Below are 26,048 nucleotides of genomic sequence, written 5' to 3' on the forward strand. Positions count from 1 at the left end.
ATAATAATAATAATAATAATAATAATTTTATTTATACCCCACCCTCCCCAGCCAAGACCGGGCTCAGGGTGGCTAACAACCAATAATTAAAACAAGTTGATTGAAATACAACTTTAAAAACAAGATTAAAATACAACATTAAAACAATTAAAACATTAAAATGCAGCCTCATCACAGGAGGAGAAAGGAAAAAAGAAAGGGGGAAGGGAATCAAATTGATTCTAAGCCAAATGGCAGGCAGAACAACTCTGTCTTACAGGCCCTGCAGAAAGATGTAGAGGATAAGTCATATGCATTTAGTCGTTGTGTAGGATGCTAGCAAAATGAAAGTTTTTGCATCTCCTCAGCAGAAGCTGGGCCAGACAAAATGTGGTCATCCTACTAAGGGCCCCATTCACAAATGATCTTGTCTTTCCCCCCCTACCAGTCCCAACCCTTGTTCTGTTAACAGCAGCACAACCTGCAGAAATGAATTGATGGTGGTGCTTGCCTGAATGCCTCAGAAGACTTCACTGTTTTCTGTAGATCAAACTGCTCCCAAATGCACAAGAGCAGGTCAGACACACACCCCACCCTTTCTTTCACGGTCAGACCCACATGAAGGTATCATTTGAATGAACTGGCACCTACAGTGGCGGGGACTGGCGGGATAAGGATGAGTGCTGGGAGCCATCTGCCCAAGAGCCCACCAGGGAGAGCACAGAAGATGACTTAGATCCCAGGTCCTGGTGGTGGGACACTGAAGAGCAGTCTCCAGAAGGGACAAGCTGGGAGGTGCTGGAAGCAGAGGCTTGGAGCGATCAGAGGAGGGGTGGGGTAAGGAGGAGAGCCTTCTAGGACAGGGTTAGAGGCTGAGAGTCACTGTGTGAGCACAGAATCAGACAGAGAGGAGTCAGAGGTTTTCCCTTCTACACCGCAGCAGGACAGTCCCAGCCCTGCTGGCTCACCTCCCCCTCTGAACACCTCCTACACATTGCTGAGCAACAGGCCAGACAGGCCCAGATGAGGAGCTCACCCTCTCAACATAGCCATCTTCTTCTTGGGAGGGATCAAGACTAGAGGAGGAAGGGCAGAGCTCAGTCTCAGCAATGTCTTAGCTGGATTAAGGTGAACCAGAGTGTTGTTTTCTGTTAGTAAAGAGCTAATTGCATTCCCTGCCTGCCATGTGTGTGCATGCCCTGTGGTCGACCTGGCTCCTTGACATACAGATAGATGGTGTTTATGTGCCATGTCCAGCTGGAGACCAGCTCCAATGGTGCCTCCGTGGTTCTGTGGCAGAGCACATGCATAGCATCTAATTAATAATAATAATAATAATACATTTTATTTATACCCCGCCCTCCCCTGACATAACCGGTCTCAGAACGGCTAACATCAAATATATAACATATTAACATAAAACCAGGCAATCAATTAAAATACATCCTAAAATCAAATCAGAATCAAAGTGAAATTCAATCAGAAGGCAACCCACAGATTAGACCAGGCACAGGCAAACTCGGCCCTCCAGATGTTTTGGGACTACAACTCCCATCATCTCTGACCACTGGCCCTGTTAGCTAGGGATGATGGGAGTTGTAGTCCCAAAACATCTGGAGGGCCGAGTTTGCCTATGCCTGGATTAGACAGTCCCAGAATCCAGCCATGGAAAAGATCAGGTAGCAGGTAAGGGGGAAGATCTCTGTCTGAGTTCCTGGAGGGCTGCTTCCGGTCATGGTAGAGCAGACAGCCCTGGGCTAGATGAGAGTGCAGGTAGGTGGCAAGCTATTTCTGCTGATGCCCAGTATTGAATCTGTTTCTTAACCACACCACTGATCACAATTCGAAGGCAGCTGTTTTCATAGAAAAAGTACGCTAAGGCTTCATGCGGCACTTACATATAATCATCTCTGGTTCTCTTGTATTTCAGGCACCAGTTGTCTGGGTCATTTTGACCCGAGGCTCAATCAGAACATCGTATAAAGAAGAAGCCCTCTCCCTTTCATCTGGCTGGGCTGGAGATGCTGAATCACTCGGCATTTCTGCCACCTCCTCCTCAATCTCTGATTTAATTTGTCAAAAGACAGGTGGTGGGAAATCTGTGGTCCTTCAGATGTAGCTGGATGCCATACTCCTCATTCCCAGCCAGCATGGGATGATAGGTCAGGGATGATAGGAGATGTTGTCCAATAGCATCTGAAGGGCCACAGGCTCACCATCTCTGCAATAGCTAGCTAGAAGTCAAGAGCTTTCCAACTCTGTCACTTTCTGTCATTCAGTTAACTGGGAAGCAGGACTTGAATGACACACCTGTGAAGGTCCATGTTTTTGCAACAGTTGGCTGTAGATCAGCATAGACAAACTTTGTCCAATTCACTTTGCCTTTTACCAGAACCTTAAAGTCTGCCAACAAGAGACAGATGCAAAAGGCATCTCATAGAAGAAGTAAAACAAAACCCAACAAACCGCCTTGGAGCACATCATAAGCCAAAGAGCTTTTTTTTTTTTTTTTTGTATCAGGCTCACAGCCATTTCCCACCATAGTCAACTCCTGACTTCATTTCAGCAAGCTAATTTAGGTTGTGAAAGTCAATTTTGTTCTTTCGTAATTGAACAACAGGGAGTTAGAGACCCATTGCTGATCTGTTGCAAATTACCCAGAGAAAAGTAGGTAGATCCTGATCTAATTTTGCCCATCACTACCTTCAACTCCCAGTGTCATTCTGTGTATTTGGTACAATAGTACCATGTTTTGCTTTCACTATAGGGTTGCATTTAAGCTGGTAATTCACAAGGAATATTGCTCTTTCCCTCCTCTATTTTGGAATTCTTCTGATTGTCATTCACCTTTTTTTATTCTTCCTTCTTTGGCGATCACTCGTAGCCAAGTAAGATTGTCTTCCATGAATATGGTCTTAACAATGTGTCCGTAGGTGACTGTAGAGGTCAATTCTGGATCCACACATCCTTCCACAGTGGGGACATAGGTTTCCGGGTGGGAACTGATCACGGTGAGGATTTGCCAAACATGCCTTCCTCTTATCACATTTCTCCCTTTCGTCCTGAGTTTGTGTTTCTTCAAACTCCATGATGCCTTTGGTCAAGGCAATTCTCCAATTGGAGCACTTGCCTTTTTTAGGGCACTGCCAACAGAAGCAGCAAGTAAATCCTATTGGGGAAGCATTCCTAGCGGAGGCAGATGTTTGTCTTGCAGCACTCAGCTCTCCTAGGAGACTTTCATAAAGGATCTTCATTAGTCCAGATATTTGAGTTTTACAGGTGTGAGTGGTAACTTTGACTTCCTAGCTCCATGCATACCAAATTACTTCTTTCATGTTCCCAACAGATGTTTGCTTTAGTGGTTTTCAGGATAGCATGTGCTGACGAATAGTCACAGGTCTGTCTTTGTCTGTCTGTCTGTCTATGCAGATATCTATCTTGTCTATCTCAGTGTCACAGTAAAAGCAGTGAGGGGTAACTTTGCCCCATTTCAGAGACAGGGAATTGAATTTCAGAGGGCTTGATCATGCGAGACAATTGAGCCCATTAGCCGTGATCCTGCCGTGTCCTTAAACACATACTTAATTAAGTCCCTTTGATGGGATCCCTTTGTTATTAGATTATTTAAATGCAATACATTTATTCTCATTTAAAGTTAATCTAAAAGCAATGTAATCCAGATGCAGCCTATTTTAACCAAGGTTGTCTCGCTTAAATACAGCAGCCAGTTCGTGAGGTTGGGTTAAGCAGTTTTAACCCGCCCTGAGCCCGGCTTCGGCTGGGGAGGGCGGGATATAAATAAAATTTATTATTATTATTATTATTATTAGCTGATTGCAGAGTAACCATTAGAATGATTAGGATATATATGAATTGGTAACGTGTGATGTTTGTGTGTGTGTATTTTAATATAATACGATGGAAACCCACACATTGAGCTTTTCGGGTTTCAAGAAAGCCATCTGTTTGATTTGCTTGGTTCATGTTGTTCAGAGAAGTAGGCAAGGGAGACAGAAAGAAGCAAAAGCAACTCTGAAGAGGATTGACGTCTTCTTACTATACAGCCTAAAACTGCAAACCTGACTATAAATGCTTAGAAGTAACTAGTGTTGAACTCGATGACCCTTGCTTCTGAGTCAGGTTGGGGCTATATCATGACATTTTGATTATGGTCCTCGTGTTCTGTAGTAACTTGGGACCTGTGTTCGAAATTAGCCAGGTGCTGGGCACATTTTGCACCTGGCTTTTAACCATTTGTGACCAAGTGAAGATGCCGGGGCATCAGCATGGTGCCTGACATCTCCACCGTTTGAGGATCGTTGGATCTGGACTGTTTCACACACAAATGCCACATCCTGTAGAATTCTGTCAGTTAAATTTTATCTGCACAATCAGAATGAATTTCAGGAACCAAAAAGTTTTTTTCTGTGCAGCCTGTGCAGGAGCAGGAGTCATAATTAAGAAATAGAGGTTGGAATAGGCCAATAGATAGGTAGGTAGATGGATAGATAGACGATAGATAGATAGATAGATAGATAGATAGATAGATAGATGATAGATAGATAGATAGATAGATAGATAGATAGATAGATAGATGATAGATATCAATATATATATATATATGGACTGTCCCTGGGTTAAGTGACTTTTCTTCTTTTAAGTTCTCAAAGCCCTTAACCCAGGCTACTTCAACCTCGGCCCTCCAGATGTTTTGAGACTACAAGTCCCATCATCCCTGACCACTGGTCCTGCTAGCTAGGGATCATGGGAGTTGTAGGCCAAAAACATCTGGAGGGCCGAGGTTGAGGAAGCCTGTCTTAAAGACCTAAGCTCAAGGTTGTCATCTGAACTAGCCAGATGCTTAACTAGGAATCGACCACAGTCAGTCCATCATTTGAAAAATAAGTCTTGAGAGCTGTCTTACCTAAAGGTGGCAACTAGACATTCCGTTTTGGCAACTGCAACCTTGGTTTAAGGAGCTATTTAGGGTGCATCTTATATATCTGAGTTTCTAACGCTGCTTGGGACTTATTTTCCATAGCTGTTCTTGTGTATATCCTTTGCCCTTGTTGGTTCCCCCAGATCATTCCAGCCCGTGTGTGTGTGTGTGTGTGTGTGTGTGTGTGCATGTCTGAACTTGTATTTGCAAATTTGCTTGACGCTCATCACCAAGAGCCCTTCCAGATGTACCACTTATAGTGCTATAGCTGCTGGGAGATGGGTGGGGAGGGTTTTCCATATTTTTCTGCATGCTTCCACATTGCATCATTATCATCCCATCACTGAAGTGCCTTATCAGGGTCTGAACCAAGTGCTGTGGCCAGTGCAATGTCTCAGTGTGGATGGGCACAGCTTCCCTCATCCCCATCCCCATCTTATGCCTTTGTCTGGTCAACAGATCAGTAGATTCTGACAGATTATACTCCTGTTTCAGCTCTGAAATCCTGTTCTAGCTCTGGGTTTGTGTACGGCCACCCATATCCTTGACCTGGTTCCAAGTCAAAGTTTGCTCGAGTGAAGGGACTGCTTGTGTACTCAGGCCCCAGAGCTGAGCAAAACATTAACAAACCTTTCATAAATATGCAATGCAACTTTGAGGAGGAGGCATGTTATGATTGTAGCAAAAATTGCTTGCTTAGTGACGCCGCTTAGCATTAATTTGTATTTCTGTCCATTGTGTTCCCTTATGGCAGGCAGCTGCAATGGTCACTCTGTGATCAAGGAGTAACTGAGGAGTTGAGCTTCAGCTTCTCCATTATTAGGGACGCAGGTGGCGCTGTGGGTTAAACCACAGAGCCTAGGACTTGCTGATCAGAAGGTCGGCAGTTCGAATCCCCACGACGGGGTGAGCTCCCATTGCTCGGTCCCTGCTTCTGCCAACCTAGCAGTTTGAATGCACGTCAAAGTGCAGGTAGATAAATAGGTACCACTCCAGCGGGAAGGTAAATGGTGTTTCCGTGCACTCCTTTGGTTCGCCAGAAGCAGCTTAGTCATGCTGGCCACATGACCCGGAAGCTGTACGCCGGCTCCCTCAGCCCATAAAGTGAGATGAGCGCAGCAACCCCAGAGTCGTCCGCGACTGGACCTAATAAGAAGGTTCTCTTTACCTTCTCCATTATTATGCCGTAGGGTAACTAAAACCCTTCTTTATCTGGGATAATATGTGATCTCTTTGGAAGCCACCTTACATTACAGACGTAATGAGTGAGTCACATGGAGCAGGAGCCTTTTTCTCAATCAACCCTGGTGTAAATCCAAAGTAGCAATTGCCGTCTCAAGATAGCTCATTTGTATTGGTACTAGTAAGAGAATACAGCAGCCCTGAGCAGCCAGTAGGTGTACCAGCACTTGAAAGAAAGAAGGAATAATCAGTATTCTCAGCCGACTCTTCTGTGATCTGAGCAAGAGGACAAATGAAGAGCATTTTTTAAATGTTTCCTGAGGTTTTGCGAGTGTCTGAAAGGGGGATGGTATTTGGAGTACTTATAGGATTAAGACAGTGTTTCTATTAACTGCCGGCTTCTTGAGTGGAACTCCACGGTCGCATTTATGTGACAGACCCGAGCTGGGAGTCAAATCCGTAATTCTCCAAATGGTGGAGCAGATGGGCCCAGGGCTCTTTGTGCATGGGTCAACAGGCTACCAGCAGTGGTTCTCGAAGGCGACTCGGAATCATAGCAAGCTAATGAGCGACTGACTTTTGGGTCAGGGAGTGTGACAGACAGATGGGTAAACACGCTGTGTTTATCGATGACTCCCTCCTTCACACAGAGCTGGGAAGAACAAACTCTTCAGTGGCCTGAATAGATGCTGCATGCAGCCTCACCAGGAATGCCAGCCAGCATTTCAGAGATCTGAATAGTAAAAACTAGTGTGTTGAAGGGATCTCCCGCATTTTTCTCCACCAGTTTAAAAACTGTGAAAGGGGATAGGACAATTCAGAGACATTATCACAGGTGGGGTACACAGCTGTTGCTGTCTTCAAGGGAGTTAAGAGGTGCTTGCGAATGCCCTTCCTTTCTTATTACCATGAATGCTTCCCACTTCTGCACTCTTCTAGTTTTTACTCCTATTCCCATCTTTCAAACATGCATCAATTTCGTTGGCATCATTTATTTAGTGTGTGCTGCATTTTCTCTTTTTCCATGGGGGACAGAAACATGCTTCGTGGGGTTGGGGTGGTGGTAAAACAATGCCATCAGATATGAATATTCTTAAAGTGAATAATATGGGCAATCATGCTGGGCTCTCCAACATTGTGGCTTTGGGCTCAAAACCATCTTATTTAGGTTTTTGTCTTAGTTTTGGGAGGTATTTTGGGAGGTGTCTGCTGCCTTTTTGACTAGGTGTTACAGTGGTACCTCGGGTTACAGACGCTTCAGGTTACAGAACCCACTAACCCAGAAATAGTACCGCAGGTTAAGAACTTTGCTTCAGGATGAGAACATAAATCGTGCTCCGGCAGCGAGAGGCCCCATTAGCTAAAGTGGTACCTCAGGTTAAGAACAATTTCAGGTTAAGAATGGACCTCCAAAACGAATTAAGTTCTTAACCTGAGGTACCACTGTATTTGGGAAGGGCATTAGTTTGTTTGCCTGGTTGTACAGTGGTGCCTCGCAAGACGAAATTAATCCGTTCCGCGATTCTCTTCGTCTAGCGGTTTTTTCGTCTTGCGAAGCAAGCCCATTGACGGCTTAGTGGATTAGCGCTATTAGCGGCTTTTAGCGGCTTTTAGCGGCTTATCGGCTTAGCGGATAAGCAGATAAGCGGCTTAGCGGCTTAGAAAAAGGGGGGGGGAGGGAAAAAAACCCGCAGGAACTCGCAAGACATTTTCATCTTGCGAAGCAAGCCCATAGGAAATTCGTTTTGCGAAGCACCTCCAAAACGGAAAACCCTTTCGTCTAGCGGGTTTTCCGTCTTGTGAGGCGTTCGTCTTGCGGGGCACCACTGTACTGGGAAAGTCAAGTGCATGCCATTGAGTATCTCCTACTCCTGCCTTCCCTAACCTGATGTACTCCAGAAGTTTGGGCTACAACTCCCATCAGCCCCAGCCATCATCATCAATGCTCAGGGGATGATGGGAGTTGTAGTCAAAAACATCTGGAGAGAACCAGCTTGCAGAAGGCTGGCTTACACCAACAATAGCTCTGTCTCCTGGTTTTCAGACAGGGCTTCCCCGCCCTCTCTGGAGATGATAGGGACTGAACTTATGACTTCTTAAATGCAAGTCATCTGTTCTGCCACTGTACTAGAATCCTTCCTTTTCTGTGCAATGGAACTGCTTCCAGACACTACCTGTATGTTTTCAACTATATCTCCTGAATTATGAGCAGACGAGATATTTTCCCTTGTTCAAAGGTATATAGTGAAAGTTTGAGCAGCCATGTTGTTTGTCTGGGGGGCGTTATAGAACCTATCAGTGTCAGATTTACGTATAAGCTAAACAAGCTATAGCTTAGGGCCCCGCCCTCTTGGGGCCCCCCCAAAAAAATTAAGGCAAAAAAACCTGGATGTACATTTTCAATTGTATTTCATTTCAACAATTACTTGAGTAAAATAGTTTGCTATGTGCAAATGGATTTAGATACTTATTAGGTTAATAAATTACCATATAGCACATATTCAACACAAAAAACAGTGACAATTTGTTGTTGACAAAGGACAGCTGGACATATAAAGGGCCCCATTACCTTCAGTAGCTTAGGGCCGCAGCAAACCTAAATCTGGCCGTGGAACCTGTAGATTACCGTATTTTTCGTCCCATAGGACGCTCCGTCCCATAGGACGCACCTAGTTTTTTTTTGGGGGGGGGAATAAAGGAAAAAAAATTTTCCTTTATTTCCCCCCCCCCCAAAAGCAGGTCGGGGAAACCGAACCAGGTTGGGGAACGGCGCTGCGCCTCCCTGCTGTTCCCCGAGCTTGTGGGGCTGGCCGATGTCTGCCTCAGGCGGCAGGCTGCTATCCGCAGCGTGGGGAGCCCTGCGGGGAACCCCATAGGACGCACCCAGATTTCCCCTTCGTTTTTGGAGGGGGAAAAGTGCGTTCTATGGGGCGAAAAATACGGTAGTATACGCAGTGAACCTCCACAAAATATATGTGACGTACGTTTTATGCCGAATAAAACTACCCTAAAACATGTTCCGTACAAGCAACTGGCTATTGAACTGCTTGTTTAGGATTAGCGAGCCTAGTGAAATGCAAGCAAATGTTGCCTTGCCATTCATCATCCATCACTCAGTGCATCGCCATTTTGGAGGCTGGGTTTCTTTTTTCCTGTGGCCTCCTTCCTTTGCAGTTAGCAGAGCAGTGAAACAGTTTAACTGGTGCTCAGTGCCAGTGACCCGTTAGAGGAGAGATTGCTCTGAACAGCCCAGAGAAGCTTCACCTACCCTGAGGCAGACCTTCTGTTCTGGGGGAAGCACTGCCAAATATTTGGTTTGGATAATGAACCTGCAGATGCCGCTTTTGTGGTTGCCATGCTTGGTGGGGCAGTGCTGGTAGGTGAGGGAGATGAAGAGTAATGTGGATTTTGTATCGTGCTGATAAATCCTTAGCACATAGCCTGCCTCATCAGTTTAACTTTAATAGGAGAGACTAGCTAGGTGCTGCTGAGAGAGGAACCCCTAGGGATAATACAACAATTTGGTGGCGCGAAAGGAAACTGAAGGTGCTTCCTTTTAGAGGGAAGGAAAAAAGAAAGGAGAGGCTGCTTGCTTTTGTGGCCATCTTGCTCCTTGTGCCACTGTTGTTATATTTCATTGATATTGCACTATCAGGGCACATGGTGCTTTACAACACTGATGGGAAACTTGTGGTTGTCCAGGTGTTTTTGAACTCCAGCTCCCATCAACCCTGGCCTGTATTGCCTATTGTAATGGATAATGGGAGTTGTAGTCAAGTAACATTATGGAGGGACTCGGGTGGGAGAAAATGTCACTGTCTCACTTTCTTTGTATCAGGCTGCTGTTAAGAGAGCAATAAACCTGCCGTCAAGGAGGTCTGTATTTTATTTTTGATCCACCCTGCCATTTGTGTCTGTATCTTGAGGGTCTCCCCCCCCCCCTTACAAATCAGCCTTTTATTGGGGAGGGCTGCTGTCACTCAGATACTGCAAATTGCCTTTGATGCAAACATATCCCTGCGGCTAATTAGAAGTAGCCAATTTAGTACTTCCATTCTCCTTTTGTTGGAAAGAAACCTGCAGACATTGCTAATTGAAAGTGCATGGGCAGGAGCCAAGTGCAGTCTCCCCCTTCCATACAAGAGGATGTATGAGTATTTTCATTAGACACTAACTCAAAAATAATTTGTCCTTTTTTTCTTTTTCTCCTTTATAGCTGACATATTTTTTGGAAAATATTTCCTTGGTGGATCCCAGCAATTTGGTTTTCAACTACAAAACACTCTTTATTCCCCTTTTTGATAGCCAGTTACAAGTTAATTATTTCACCCATGCGGTTTTTTAAAAACTGTAAAGATACTTTGGAACATTATCTTTTTCAACAACACTGCCATGATTGTGCGAGGTAAAATATACCAGATAGAATTCAACAGGATGTGTTGCTAGTGTGTGAAAATAGTCGAGATTCAAGGATCCCCAGGCATGCACCTCCAGAAGGTGGAGACATTAGGGGCCATCTTGGTGCCCGGCCATCTTCACTTGGTCGCAAGTGGCCAATAAAAGGTAAAGGTACAGGAACCCCTGACCATTAGGTCCAGTCATGACCGACTCTGGGGTTGAGGCGCTCATCTCACTTTATTGGCCGTACAGCTTCCAGGTCATGTGGCCACCATGACTAAGCCGCTTCTGGCGAACCAGAGCAGCGCATGGAAACGCCGTTTACCTTCCCGCTGGAGTGGTACCTATTTATCTACTTGCACTTTGTGCTTTTGAACTGCTAGGTTGGCAGGAGCAGGGACCGAGCAATGGGAGCTCACCCCATCGTGGGGATTCGAACCACCGGCCTTCTGATCGGCAGGCCCTAGGCTCTGTGGTTTAACCCACAGCGCCACCCGCATCTAGCCAGGTGCAAAATGTGCCTGACAAATTTTGCACTGTGCTTACAAGCACTTCGCTTCCTCACAAAGGACACCTACCTATTCACAAAGGCTTTTATACTGACATGCAGATAAGGTTACCAGCTTCGTTTCTTTTCCTTTTTTTTTGCAGTACTCCTTAGCACATGACTCTTTCCTCATCAGTTTACTTCCCTTTAGCGGTGGTGGGGACTTCACTTGCTACATTTATCTTTGTCAATCAGCTGCTAAAGGTACAGGAGCCCCACATTCCTCTTGGTCAGCCACCTATTGAAGGTACAGTGGTACTTTGGGTTACAGACGCTTCAGGTTACATATGCTTCAGGTTACAGACTCCGATAACCCAGAAATAGTACCTCGAGTTAAGAACTTTGCTTCAGGATGAGAACAGAAATTGTGCGGTGGTGGCATGGCGCGAGCGGGAGGCCCCATTAGCTAAAGTGGTCCCTCAGGTTAAGAACAGTTTCTTTTCTTTTCTTTTTTTAAAATAATATTTATTCAAATTTTAAAGGTTACAAAAAGAATCAAAAAAGAAAACAAAACAGTACATAAAAGCAAATCACATCCAGAAAAAAGTAAAAGAATGAAAACAGAAAAAAAGTCAAACAGAAAAAAGAACAAGTCAAACCTTTACATATTTTCCTTTCTTTAACTTATTTCCTTGACTTCCTCACACCTCCCCTCTTTATATTCTAGTTCAGATAGGTATTTCAGCAAATCCTTCATCTTGTTTTTATCTTAATAATATATCTTGAATTTCAAAATGATCTAAGTTTTCTATGCTCCGCCCCTGTACAGTGGTACCTTGGGTTAAGAACTTAATTTGTTCTGGAGGTCCGTTCTTAACTTGAAACTGTTCTTAATTATTCAACTTGTAGTACCTTGAACTGTTTTGCTCTGGTCTTTCAGAGGTTCCTGAAGTTAAGATCAGATAATATTTGCAGTGGCTCAGTTCTGTTTCCCCCCAGGAACAGCAACCACTGTGTTGCTAGGCATAGTCAGCCCTACTCTCAGAATACTAACATTAGAATCTCTTAGTTTGGTGAGGTGCTCCAGCTCTCTAAATCAGGGAACTCAGGTTGATAATGCAAAGGCAGCGAATTCATTAGCATGAGCTAGCTCCTATCTTGCCTAATTTACCCTGTGTACGCCTCCTGAAAGCCCTTGAAGCACAGAGCAAGGGGTGGAGGTTACTGTCGACACTCTCCTGGGAAAAGAGGCAGAGATGTGGAATTTGTACGACGTTGTGAATGGAAAATTAACTACAAAGGCAGTTAAGGAAGGAGAACCATGAAGCAAACTTCTTGCTCTGAAAAGCTTTTATTTCCTCCGGGAATAAGAGTAGGAGGAGGGATGGTGGTTGCAAAGTCAAAGAGCAAAACAACAACAAAAGCATCTTCTAATAAGCAGAGATGTGCTGGAGGTTACTGCCCACATAGATAATTTATTTGAAGCTGTGGGCCAGAATTAAGCATTAAGACCCACACTCATAATAGTTTAAGGTTGACATGTGCCCTACTTACAAATGTCAGCCCTTTGTCTGAAGCCATTCCCTGCCCAAGTCCAATCTAGAGCCATAAACACACCAGAGATATAGAGGTAAGGTAAAAAAAGGTAAAGGACCCCTGGACAGAAGGTCAGTGGTTTGAATCCCCGCGATGGGGTGAGCTCCTGTTGTTCTTTCTCAGCTCCTGCCAACCTAGCAGTTTGAAAGCACGCCAGCGCAAGTAGATAAATAGGTACCACTGCAGCAGGAAAGTAAACAGCGTTTTCGTGCTCTCTGGTTTCCATCACAGTGTCCCATTGCTCCAGAAGCAGTTTAGACATGCTGGCCACATGACCCGGAATGCTGTCTGTGGACAAACACCAGCTCCCTCGGCCTGAAAGCAAGATGAGCACCACAACCACAACCTTTGACTGGACTTAACAGTCCAGGGGTCCATTACCTTATTCAAAGGCAGATTCATTTGTGCCTATCTGAAACCCTTGGTGCTTCTACATCTGTTTTCTGACCCGCTCATAATGCGCATAAATCTTCTGACAACGATCAGTGACCAGTCTCCAGCCTTTTAAGTGATCCAGGTTTTTCTTTTTCGTCAGCCTTGAAGAACTCCGGATGCTCTGGCCTCGAGGGCTGTGATAAGAAATGGCTTTGGGGAACAACACGCAGCGAAGTTACTCCATCATCCCATGCTTCATCTTCGTCGAGGTGAGTGCAGCTTTGGGACTTCTGGGTCTGGTGGGATGATAAATGTTAATGTCATCGTGCTGGGTTAGACCTGGAGAGAAAATGCATTACATTTGTTGATGGGACCGTGATCCCGAACACATTGACTTGTATGGATAGCTCAGTTGGTTAGAGCACGGTGCTGATAATGCCAAGGTTGCAGGTTCAATCCCTGTATGGGACAGCTGCCTATTCCTGCATTGCAGGGGGTTGGACTAGATGATCCTCAGGGTCCCTTACAACTCCTATGACCTATTATCTAGGCATAGAGTCAGCTTGCAAGAGTGTATTGATTTGCTTGTTTTAACAGGGCTTAAGATGGCTAGGCCTATGAAAATATGATCATACTGTTTCCATTTTCGTGGCATGTCAAATTTATATTTTGAGTTACAAACCCTCATGCATACGATTTTTAAAAAAATACAATTGATTCAAACTTGATTTTATCTCTTTGTCTGAAACTACCTAAACAGAGGGGGTTACATGGTATAGAAGGTGGAGATTATTATGGAGGGTTAGACAGAGTGCTTTGATTGTCTGCAAGAGGAGATGATGATGATGATGATAAATTTTATTTGTATCCCGCCCTCACCGACCAAGGCCGGTCTCAGAGCGGCTAACATCATAAAAACAACACAATATGCATAAAACAGACATTAATTAATTAAAATACATCTTAAAATTAATTCTTAAAATTAATTCAGACAAAATTAATTCAGAGATGCATCTGATTCCGTGTTTGTGCTGAAGAGCAATGCAAATAATAATAATAATAATAATAATAATAATAATAATAATAATAATATCCTCCACATGGAAAAACAGCACGTCAGGGAGAAAGAACCTTCTTAACTTTGCCTTTTCCCTGACACATTATTATTTTTGTGTGTGGATAACTTCCTTTCATGCAGAAACATTTGACGGTGCCATCCCCCTTGTTCCAAATCCAAAGTGACACAGTCTAGGAATGAATTTGTTTCTTTATCTGCTGTTTGTGTGAACTGTGCCTCAGTCTCCAAGGAAATCCTGAGGGTGTTTTTCCTTCCTTTCACAAATCTAGGCAACAGGCAAGGGAATAAATCAATCTATCATTCCTTCACCCAATCAATATTTTTGTAGGGAGCAAAAGAGATACACCATGTCTCTGAAGTAAGATCTTTTAATTTATAGCCAGTCACAACTATCTCTGAAGACTTCTTTCTCTTTTTTGGCCCTCTAATGTGTGAATGATGAGTCTGTCTGAAAGTGTAGGTGAGAGAGCTATAAATTGGCCTTTCTGTAGTCAAGGCTGACATGAACATAAAAATAAATCAAGGAACAGCATTTGGGGGAAATGTGAGCATGGTTTGCTGTTCCGAATATCCTTCTGCTTGCTACAAATAAAGCCAGCATTCACAGTTGATTTAAGGAGCAGAATGAAAGTGTGTGGCTTCTTTAAGCAAGTATGTACACACACACACACACACACACACACACACACACACACACTAGTAGTCTTGTTTATAGATTCTCTTAAAAACACATTTCTACAATTTTGTTAAAGTTACATCCATGGTAACACCAGAAGCCACCTTATACCAGGTCAATGTGCTTCCAAACTGTTACTGCTTTATGAGAGGGATTGTGCAGTTAAATGGTGCTAAATTGCTCTGTGGCTCTAGCACATTAAAAAAATATATTTGGAGTTTTTGTGGTTTAGAAGTGATGGAGAATGAACTGAAAGGTGTGGGATGAGCGAATGGATAGCAGGAAGGGGTGTAAAGCACTCTGCAAGTGAATCAGGACAAATGCAGGATGAACGGTTATGGTCATATAGCTATCCTGCAAACAAATCAGCACAAATCCTCAGTAAAGACCAGATATAACCTCACATCCATAAGCTTTCTGCAAGCTCAATGAACTGGTTGTCTGGAGGAACCTTTAGAACAGTGATACAGTACTGTTCACATATACATGATTGCCAGCAACTCTCGAGGGTTTTGGGGAGGGGTCTGGGTTAAACCAGAGAGCTTAGGACTTGCCGATCAGAAGATCAGCGGTTTGAATCCCCGTGACGGGGTGAGCTCCCATTGCTTGGTCCCTGCTCCTGCCAACCTAGCAGTTAGAAAGCACCTCAAAGTGCAAGTAGATAAATAGGTACCGCTCCGGCAGGAAGGTAAACGGCGTTTCCGTGCACTGCTCTGGTTCACCAGAAATGGCTTTGTCATGCTGGCCACATGACCTGGAAGCTGTACGCCGGCTCCCTCGGCCAATAAAGCAAGATGAGCGCCGCAACCACAGAGTCGGTCACGACTGGACCTAATGTCCAGGGGTCCCTTTACCTTTACTTTAACCCTACTTAGAGACACCATGGTTTGAACCTGGGATCTTTTCGCATGCAAAGCCTGCACTGTACCACTGAGCTACAGTCAGTATTTCCCTGTTCCTCTCTGCAAGGTTGTTGTTGCTAATAAGCAGCCGGGGGTTGATCTATGAAAAGAGCAGTTAGCTGCCCACCACATGATAGAAATGTATACTTGAAGTCTGACCATAAAGATGAGCTCTTGTTGAGAGCCAGCCCCAACTTCCCTTCCCTGTTTTCAGCTAATTTTGCCATTTTTGTTTGCACTTTGGCACCTTCTTCTGGGCAACTTGCTATTCGGAGCTGGGGGGTTTTAAGCATGACATTAGGTGAGAGGATTGGGCATGAGGATTGGGTTGGTCTGCCCACTGCTGCTGTGTCAAGGCTTCACTGAATCCTATCTCTCTCATGGTGGGATGTCAAGAAGCAGAAAAACCAGAAGAGTTCTTACCAAGTACCGTATTTTTCGCTCTATAAGATGCACTTTTTCCCTCTTAAAAAGTAAGGGGAAATGTGTGTGTGTGTCTTATGGAGTGAATGCTAGGTGTGTCTTATGGTCAAGTGTGTCTTATGGAGTGAAAAATACGGTAGCTTATTCAGTATTCACAGAGAGAGACGAAGGAATGCGGTCTCTCGTAGATAATGGCGTTGCTCCAAGTAAAGTCCCACCCTCTTACCGCCTCCTATCCTACGTCACTCCTGTGCCGGCTGATGTGTGCTTTCTGCCTCTCAGTTTTATGTTCTACTACCCTCAAGGCACGCCTGGTTCTGGGAGAGGGGGGTTCAGGAATGCTTTCAAGAGACACTGAGCCTGTTAGCTGTCTCTCCCTGGTGCTTCTTTTTCCTGCTGCTCCCCCAATATTTCCCAGCTTCTCCCCTCTGCAGCCTCCCCCTCACCTTCTGCAAACCACTGTTCTAAATCTATACTGTCCTCCTCTTCTCGGGAAGGTTCAGAAAGGGAGGGCAGTTCCACCATTCCTCCTCAGTCCAGCCCCTGACATGCTGTCATGATCACCTACTGCGTGTTGCCTTTTCCTTATTGCTGTCTAGAGTGATAGGATGTGCAGGGCATTCTCCCTCTCTCCCACGTAAAAGGCCAAACAAACTTACCTTTTCCTCTGCACCTACCCATGCCCATACCAGTAAGCGGTTCAGGAGGAAGAGGTGGGCAGAATCACAGAAGTGTTCGTTGACCCCTGGGACAGGATTACATAAATTGGGCTCCAATCTGAAAATGAAGCTAGTCTTGCTGAAACAAATATGCAGCTGCATGACAATACACCTGATTAAAATATGACAGTATTACTAAGAGTAAATAATAATAATAATAATAATAATAATAATAATAATAATAATAATGCCTTTCTGTCTCAGTAATATGACAAGTTTTACATCCCAAGATCATTCACATCTACTTTCAGTTCCTGGGTTACATATTATTACATATTCTGACCTGGAGCTATGTGCTGTAAGAACTTGTGATGTACTACTGGCTTTAACAAATTCCTTTTTACGTCTGGATTGTGAACTTTTCAGTAATAGAGAGGATGCCTGAGACATATAATCTATAACAGCAGAAAGGTTAAATCAATGTTTCGGTCCTTAATTGGAAGAGCTGCTTCCTATTTAAACTGGACAAGAAGGTGAAGCAGAGGCTCATTAAAATAGTTCCCAAGCATTTATCAAACCAGTACCTAAGGAACTCAGAAAATGAAGATTTTTGAAGACGCTGCGATCAAAGAATTGTATTTAGCTGAAAATTGCCTTGTGGGATCGTACCGAAGGTTCATCTATGCCACAGTCTTCTTTCCAACATTGACCAGACAGAGATCTCTGAAAAGTTCGTGGCATCTGTCAGTCAGAGGAATACTGCCGGTCCTGGCTAATTACCACTGTGAAACTTAATGTCTGTGTCCATACATGATGTTTAAAGCAGTGGTGAAGAATCTATGATCCTCCAGAAGGTGCTGGACTCCAACTCCCATGAGCCTCAGCCAGCATGGCCAGTGGTCAGGGAAGATGGGAGTTGTGGTTCAGCAACATCTGGAGGGCCACATGTTCCCCATCCCTGAATTAAACCATGCTTTAGCGATACTTGCGCAATGCATGCCTCTTCCCACACAGTTGTGAGAAGAACTTCTGCAGCCTTTAGTTTCACATTCACATCATTCTTGCTTTCTTTTACATATGAACCAGAGATCATGGTTTAAAACGAACTTGTCAGTTTCAGAGCAAGCCAGCTTTAAACTATGGTTTATGAAGCTGGCTTGCTTAACTAACCAGCCAGTTTAATTACCAGCTCTGTATCCCTTGTGGCTACTATTTATAGATGGATAATGGTTACAGTAACACTCGCAGATCAGCCTTTTATTTAAGTGCTAGCCTGGTAACCATACGGTGACCGGGAATGGAATGCAGGCTAGTGATTGGGCTGGTGGAGGAGGAATAGAGTGCTTTGTTCTCCTCTGTCCATAGTATAGAAACCAGCAGAAAAGTACAGCTGTCTGTCGCCTCTCTGCCAGCCCTAGACTAGTAAAGCATTTCATGGGCTAGTAACTCTTATGACCTTACTTAGAAGACTGCCATAGAAAGGCCCGCCATCATTTTAAAAAAAACCTATCACTGTACTTTGCAGCAATAACAGCAGTTGTGCATTTCATAAAAAGTACTGCCTTTTATTTCTTGGGAACTTAATTCAATTTTGTCACACAAAATTTTATAAATCTCTTATCATAAATCTCCCCTCCACACCACTTTAGGAATATTTCCCCCATAAACTAACCACCTCCCAATTTCTTAAGCCTTTCTTTGTGGGTGCAATGCAAACTTTTGATTAATTTATTTTCCTTTTTTCTGTATTACTATCAACTTTATGATTCTAAATACATCTTTGATTTATAGAACCTCTATAGATAGATATCTCACCCTCAACAATTTTGACAAGCTAGCTGAAGCCATGCTGATTCTTCCCTCACTGAGACTTGTTCTTCTGTATGCTTCATAAATGGTGTTTTCCTTTTGTTTACCTCGTACAGACATTAATTTGACAGGTCTGGATTTTTTACATTTGTTTAATGGTGTTATATCAGTTCTCTTCCAGTCTTCATGTAAGAGGTGGACCTGACTGATAAGCATTTATTTGTTTATTTGTGTACTGCTTTTTGGCCCAAAGGCCTCCAAAGCAGCAAATGGCGTATTAAAACAAAATATACAGTAAAGTACCGTATTTTTCGCTCTATAACACGCACCCGACCATAACACGCACATAGTTTTTAGAGGAGGAAAACAAGAAAAAAAAATTCTAAACGAAACAGTGGATGTATGATTTTTGTGGTTCATGCTATGGCCACAGACATGTAATCTGACAGTGAGTTTGAGGTAGCCCAATGCAAAAATCCCACTCAGCGGCTCTTCTCCCGCTTTGCTGTTTCAAAGCGAGCCACAGAGGAGGGAAGGAATGGGAACCATGGATCCTCTGCTTATGACTTCAGCAGATCCCCCCGCCATCCGTAGGCATTCGCTCCATAACACGCACAGACATTTCACCTTACTTTCTAGGAGGAAAAAAGTGAGTGTTATGGTGCAAAAAATACGGTAATTAAATGCAGTCAGTCAATCGAAACAATATAAAATATGTTTGTTAGTTGAAGAATAATGTCACATTTTGGTTCTTTAAGAGCTTTTGTGTGGAATGCTGTCTGGTTTTGGTTAACTGTTAATTTTCATGTGTCCGTTTGTTTGGAGACATTATATCTTTGGCATGTGTACTTGACACAGCTCTTTGCTTATACAGTCGTACCTTGGTTGTCAAATGGAATCCATTCTGGAAGTCCGTTCAACTTCCGAAAATGTTGAAAAACCAAGGCGTGGCTTCCGATTGGCTGCAGGAGCTTCCTACACTCAATCAGAAGCTGCATCGGACATTCGGCGTCCAGAAAACCTTCGCAAACCGGAACACTCACTTTTGGGTTTGCAGTGTTCGGGAGCCAAAACGGACGAGTACCAAGGCCTTCAACAACCAAGGTACGACTGTACCACAATGGTTCTCACCCAATATCATCAACTCCAAAAGCCAATGAAATTTTTTAATGAATCCATTAAATACCCATTTCCAGGTGTAATCCTTTGCAATGGCTTACCAGTTGAGTGCACATAACCTGAAGCAGTTCTGAAATTATTCAGTAATCTTTAATATATTCAATTTTACCATAGGAGTGTTCCAGCATCAGTGTACTAGAAATGAGTCTCTATGACCAGACAAATCACCAAGGCATGTGATTTGTGATGGTACTAATGAGATGGTACATATATTATCATTCTTTCCTCTGACGATGGAGGAAATTAGAAGGCGTGGGGCAGGGAAGACTGCCAAGGCTTAAAAGTTAAGCCATGCTGCAGCTCTGCAGTTCAGAATACCTTACCTCATCAGATTGGCTTCTTTTTGAGATAGAGATATTGCCTGGAGAAGAGTATCGCAAGCTGGAAGGAAACCCTGCTTGACAACTCAATTTATAACACACTCGAGAGAAACTAGGAGATTTTGAAGGATAATTAAAACCGGAGTGACATACTGGGAAATGCATCAAAGTATGATGGTGTTGTCAAGCAAAGTGTCTGAAGCAAGCAGTTGCGCAGAATGTGCTGGATTTGAATTGGTCCTTCTGGGATGTTTACCATGCTTCATCAGAGGAAACCTGTCTTAAATGGCTTGGGTTTGTTTTTATTTGGACAGATTGGGTCATCATCAATGTCTGCTCCTTAAATGTCTTCTCAATCAACAGAGCTTCCCTTGGGTAAAGACATTCCCTGGAATGTTCTGCCATAGCATGAATGAACAGCCTCCCCTATGGTGTTGTGTATTGAGTCAAAGAGCATATTATGTCAAGAGAGCTGAAATCACAAACCCCACGTCACAACAATACATAAAGCCCATTCAAAAGGAAAACTATATACTGGGGAAAACTTATAGTTTAGCTTTCTCACTCACATGCTAGCGGTCAGGTGTATGTAGATCTTTTATTTTGGCCATTGGAGTTTGTGGGGAAAGTTGCTGAAAATTTATTTTCTCCCCTTCCCCGGCCATCCTTAATTTCCGAATGAGCGAAGAAAATGCATTTGAAAATTGTAAGATGGTTGTACAGTGGTACCTCGGGTTACAGACGCTTCAGGTTACAGACTCTGCTAACCCAGAAATAGTACCTCAGGTTAAGAACTTTGCTTCAGGATGAGAACAGAAATTGTACGGCAGCAGGAGGCCCCGTTAAGTGGTACTAAAGTGGTACCTCAGGTGTCAGGGAACTGCCAGCGGTTCAAAGGGGAGAGAGCGGAAGGCAGTTGTGTTACAGGGAGCCTCCGAAAATCTTGCGAAGCAGTTCCTCTTCCAGCAAGGAGGAAGGCCCCACTTCCAGCAGAGAAGAGGTGCAAGGACCAGAGGATGCTAGGAAGAGCCTTAACACCGAGCCTGCTGGAGAGGCGGGGAGCACGCCCTTGCCATCGCCCATCCTGCACCGTAGTCTGAGGTGCAGGAAGGGGCGGAAAAGGCTGGGGGTGACGAGACTTTTATGTTGGGGGAGGTACAAAAACAGAGCACTCCCGGATTCTACTAGCAATTGAGCCAGGCATGAACTTATGACGCTTTTCACTGTAAATAGTTTGCACCAAAATAAAGCCTGTAAAAGACAGGTCGGAGTCTTGCCTGGTTACTCACGAGCAACCACAACAGCACCTGACATCAGGTTAAGAACAGTTTCAGGTTAAGAACGGACCTCCAGAATGAATTAAGTTCTTAACCCAAGGTACCACTGTATATGTAAAGCCATGGGCTGATTCACTTGCTTTTGTGTCATTCCACCAGTTTTTAATGGCAATGTTTCACCATAAGCTGTGTGCGGATTGCAGGGCAGAGGGGAGGTTGTGAAGCCAAAGCAAACTAGCCCCATTTGTTTTAATGACAGAGTTTCAAGGAGGCGGCTGCCAGAGAAGAATATTTGGCCACAGGGCTCAAACTGGCGTGCACAGCAAAGGAACTCAGGCTTAAGCAGCCTGACCTGATTTCAGAGCCAAATGGAAAGGACAATTGCGAAGTTCATTGAATCACAGCTGTAAAGTAGGGTAGACTGCATCATTAAAGCATGCAAAATGCCTTAGATGGTAAAAAACCTTAAATACTGTTGTCAAGTGGCCTTACTCAACTACAAAGTTGGGTGGGTTGGGACCTTGCCACGCAATCCTTCTTGGGATTTTGGAAGTGCAAGCCTGCAACAAAAAGTTGCAATGTATCTGCAGCTCTGATCTCATCTTGTCCTTTGGTTGTTTTCTAGCTTCATTTAAAGCCATAAAGAAAGCCCTGCTAGATCAGACAGTGCCTCCATCTCCTCCATCATTTTGCCTCCAATTGCAGCCAGCCAAATGTACCGGGAGGGATGCGGGTGGCGCTGTGGTCTAAAGCACAGAGCCTAAGGCTTGCCGATCAGAAGGTTGGTGGTTCGAATCCCTGTGACGGGGTGAGCTCCCGTTGCTCGGTCCCTGCTCCTGCCAACCTAGTGGTTTGAAAGCACGTCAAAGTGCAAGTAGATAAACAAGTACCGCTCACACAGGAAGGTAAACGGCATTTCTGTGCACTGCTCTGGTTCGCCAGAAGTGGCTTAGTCATGCTGGCCACATGACCCAGAAGCTGTACGCTGGCTCCCTTGGCAGTAAAGCGAGATGAGCGCTGCAACCCCAGAGTTGGTCACGACTGGACCTAACGGTCAGGGGTCCCTTTACCTTTACCTTTAAATGTACTGGGAAAGCCCACAACAAGTGCATAAATGCAACAACGCACTCCTATTGTTTGTCTCCCAGCAGCTGACCATATGCCGGTCTTTAATCACCTTTTTAAACCATCAAAACCATTGACAGATCTTACAGCAGTGAATTGCATGAGCTAATCCTGTGTTGAACCATGTTGTGTGTTGAACCATGTTCTTTTGTCCTTCGCTGTGGGACTCTTTATGTTCTGGTGTTATGAAAGAAAGAGCAAGAAAGAGGTTTTCTTCCCTCCAAAAAATCTCTATCCACGTTCCCCATCTTTTTTGTCAACTGAGAAGCCCTAAACCAGGCATAGGCAAACTCGGCCCTCCAGATGTTTTGGGACTATGACTCCCATCATCCCTGACCACTAGTACTGTTAGCTAGGGATGATGGGAGTTGTAGTCCCAAAACATCTGAAGGGCTGAGTTTGCCTATATAGGCCTGCCCTAAACCTTTCAACTCAGGGTTGCAGAACCTGTTGCCTTCAATATATTAACTCCCATCATTGTTGACCACTGGTCATGCTGGCTGGAGCTGATGAGAACCCAACAACACAAGGGAGGGACAGAGCTTTGTCACCACTCCTGCTTTAGCCTTTCCTTGTACCAATTTCTTAATAACCTGCCAGTTTCCAAACCTCTGAGATGGAACGACAAAAATTATACCCAGAATCCCAAATGCCATTATTCCTGCAAAAAAATACACCCAACATTATTTTGTGCTGGGTTTTCCACATTTAAGCAACATAACAGAACAGTTTTTGAGGTCAGTGCGGTGTGGGGGGGGTGTTCTCTTTTTCTTTTTCTTCTCTTTGAGGCTCATGAAAGTATGGTTTTAATTTAGAGTTTTAAATAAAAATACCTTGCGGAGACATTGCATGTAGACCTCCTTGCTAAAATATATAGCTTTAATTTTGAGAAGCTAGGCAGAGAAATATTTCTCCTTCCCAGAATGTTGCTGCTGTGAATATGTGATAAATTGATTCTCATTTAAGGGGGAAGCTTTGCAGAGAAATGCTGCAGTTGAGTTTTTTCTATACTTCATATTTTGCCGTCTTAAGGCGTGTCTGAAAGGATTTGCTGCTGAATTCCATGTAAAACAGAACCCGGGCAATAATGTGAGGTTCCATCTACATGGCTGCTTTATATCTGCTGCAAATTCATTTAGGAAGTGCTCCATTCTTTTTAGTGCCGCGACAGTGGTTTGTGCTGTGTTTTCTCAATATCTGGAACAAACGTGTATGAAACAAAATGAACAAGACAGCACAGGGTTGAAATGAACGTGATAGCAAGGATGAAACCCATGATGCAGTTCAACTGTGAGTAAATGTCCACCCAGAAGATGCACAGTCTATACCAGGGGCAGGCAACCTAAGGCCCAGGGGCTGGATTTTTAAATTTTTTTAATGATATTGAAAAAAGGCGTGTTCTTTGTAATTTTGCAAAATATACCGTATTTGTTAACCACAGGAAAGGTGCTCTCTGATGTTAATTTTTGATTTAACTTGCTAGTCTGAAGTTTCTGAGAGATACTTTTCTGAGCCCTTGAGGTCAAAAGAAAGTAATTTAAAACAACTATTGTTGAGACATTTCATTCCGAATCTGCTAAACAGAGCCAGACAGTGGATGAAGACAGGTGGATGTTCTGCCCCACCCCCATAACATAAATCTCGGCTATGCCCATGTTATTCCCTGTTCTGAATAAGGAAACTGTTTCCATTGCTGCCTCTTATCCTCAGCTTAGTTTGCTTATTGTTTTTCTCAGTTTTGTTTCTGCCTTACTCCCATTGCCCCTGATTTGACAGGAGATAGTCTTAACTATTTACAGTGGTACCTCGGGTTAAGAACTTAATTCGTCTGGAGGTCCGTTCTTAACCTGAAACTGTTCTTAACCTGAGGTACCACTTTAGCTAATGGGGCCTCCCGCTGCCGCCGCTGCACAATTTCTTTTCTCATCCTGAAGCAAAGTTCTTAACCTGAGGTACTATTTCTGGGTTAGTGGAGTCTGTAACCTGAAGTGTCTGTAACCTGAGGTACCACTGTACTATATCTGAGTGGCTTTGGACTTTACAAAGGATTGGCATCAGAGAAAAGTGCCTGTGATCTATGATTCCTCTTTTCATGTTCCCTATGTAGCATGTAAATTGAGAACCCACACATCCAGCTACATGAAAGGAAAAGCATGCATCAAACACTCTTCCTGGTTTTGCAACGTCTGAAGCCACCTCTGGCTCTCCATGCCATTTGCTGCCATTGCGTTTCATTCTTATTCACATGGAGGAACCTATTCATTTTGCTTTTTGTTCCCACCTCTTTAAATTCATCTCCTTTTGCAATATCTGTTCAAGCATTTCTCCTGCCCGTGCCAAACATGTCTCTGTTGTTGTTGTGGTGGTGGTGGTGTGAACCGAGGCTCGTTCTTCATTTTGTTCCAGTTCATCAAATAAATCATAAAACTGGATTATTTGCTTGATAAATAAACATCTAATCACGCACTGTGTGTGTGTTACTGAGCCAGGTAGCTCTAACGTTACCTGACAAAAAAGAAGCTCCTTCATTTTGGAGAATCATAATTGAAGAAGGCATTTGTTACATAACAGGCTGAAGCGAACAGAACTTTGCATCTGAAATCATCAGTGTCTTGTAAGCGATGACTGTGTCTTCCCAAAAGCTAGCACTAAATTAATAACAGTTTTGTGTAAGAATGCTTGCATACAATCATAGATATGTAGAAGAGATCTGAATATAGACTGCAACTGTTTTTTCTGGAGGGCTGTTTTGAGATTGAGATTGGCCACTGGCCCTTTCTTACCTCTCCAAATGCCAATTAAAAAGTCTATGGCCTGTTAAAGCTGTGGGTGGGGTGAGAGACTCTTATTATTACGCTGGCTGTTTTGATGCTTTTTATTGTTTTTATTATTGATGCTCCGTAAAATGTGTTCTTAATGTTGAACAGTGCCCTGGGATCTTTTGATAAAGGGTGGCATATAAATCAAATTAATAAGAATTATAATCATCATCTTCATGAGCCACTGCTATTATGGCATAAGTTTTCATGAACCACACTCTGCCTCATCCCATACCTTGCCCATCCATACCTTAAAATGTTGCTTCTGTACCAATGGTGGATCATTTAGACATGATGCCAGTCTGATTATCTCTGTCTTGGTGGTTTAAATGCTGCAATATGATATTGGCCTTCTTGCAGCGCTAAAAGAAAAATCCACAACTCCCAGTCTTTAGATCAATCAACCGAGAACCTGATACACAAATGTGTTCTGTTTAAATAAATGAAATTTTCCTATCATTTAACACTGGGGGGAAATGAATGGAAGGTTCAGGGCCTTCCAGCATAAGACTTGATTAATCACAAAAGAAGTTGCTGATTTTCCTTTATTTGTTTTTGATTTACATTAGCCTTTGCCGATGCTGCATTTTTAATAGAATCATATTAAAGACAGATGTAATTGTATCCTGGAAATGGAATGTAGCATTTGCTAGTCTCTAGCTAATTTATGAATCCAATTACAATGGAGTGGAATAATCTTTCAAATAGATTGGATAAAGGATTACACTTTTATTATCCTAGTGATATAACTCACTTGGACTCTGCACCATTTAACATTAGAAGTGCAAGGAGGTTATACTTTGTGATCTGAACATGAAGAAAAAT

General features: G+C 43.6%; 1 protein-coding gene across 2 annotated transcripts in view; it reads left to right on the forward strand.

Annotated features, from left to right (window-relative positions):
• Positions 1-26,048, forward strand: part of PLPPR1 (phospholipid phosphatase related 1) — a 110,572-nt gene that overhangs the window by 48,097 nt on the left and 36,427 nt on the right. For both annotated transcript variants that reach the window (XM_081845501.1, XM_081845502.1), the window contains exon 2: positions 13,117-13,225. In XM_081845501.1, the coding sequence (XP_081701627.1) occupies positions 13,163-13,225 (63 nt within the window). In that variant the 5' untranslated portion in view covers positions 13,117-13,162. The remainder of the gene's footprint in view (positions 1-13,116; positions 13,226-26,048) is intronic.

Source organism: Podarcis erhardii (genome assembly GCF_964252035.2).
Source record: "Podarcis erhardii genome assembly, chromosome: 17".
Taxonomy (NCBI): domain Eukaryota; kingdom Metazoa; phylum Chordata; class Lepidosauria; order Squamata; family Lacertidae; genus Podarcis; species Podarcis erhardii.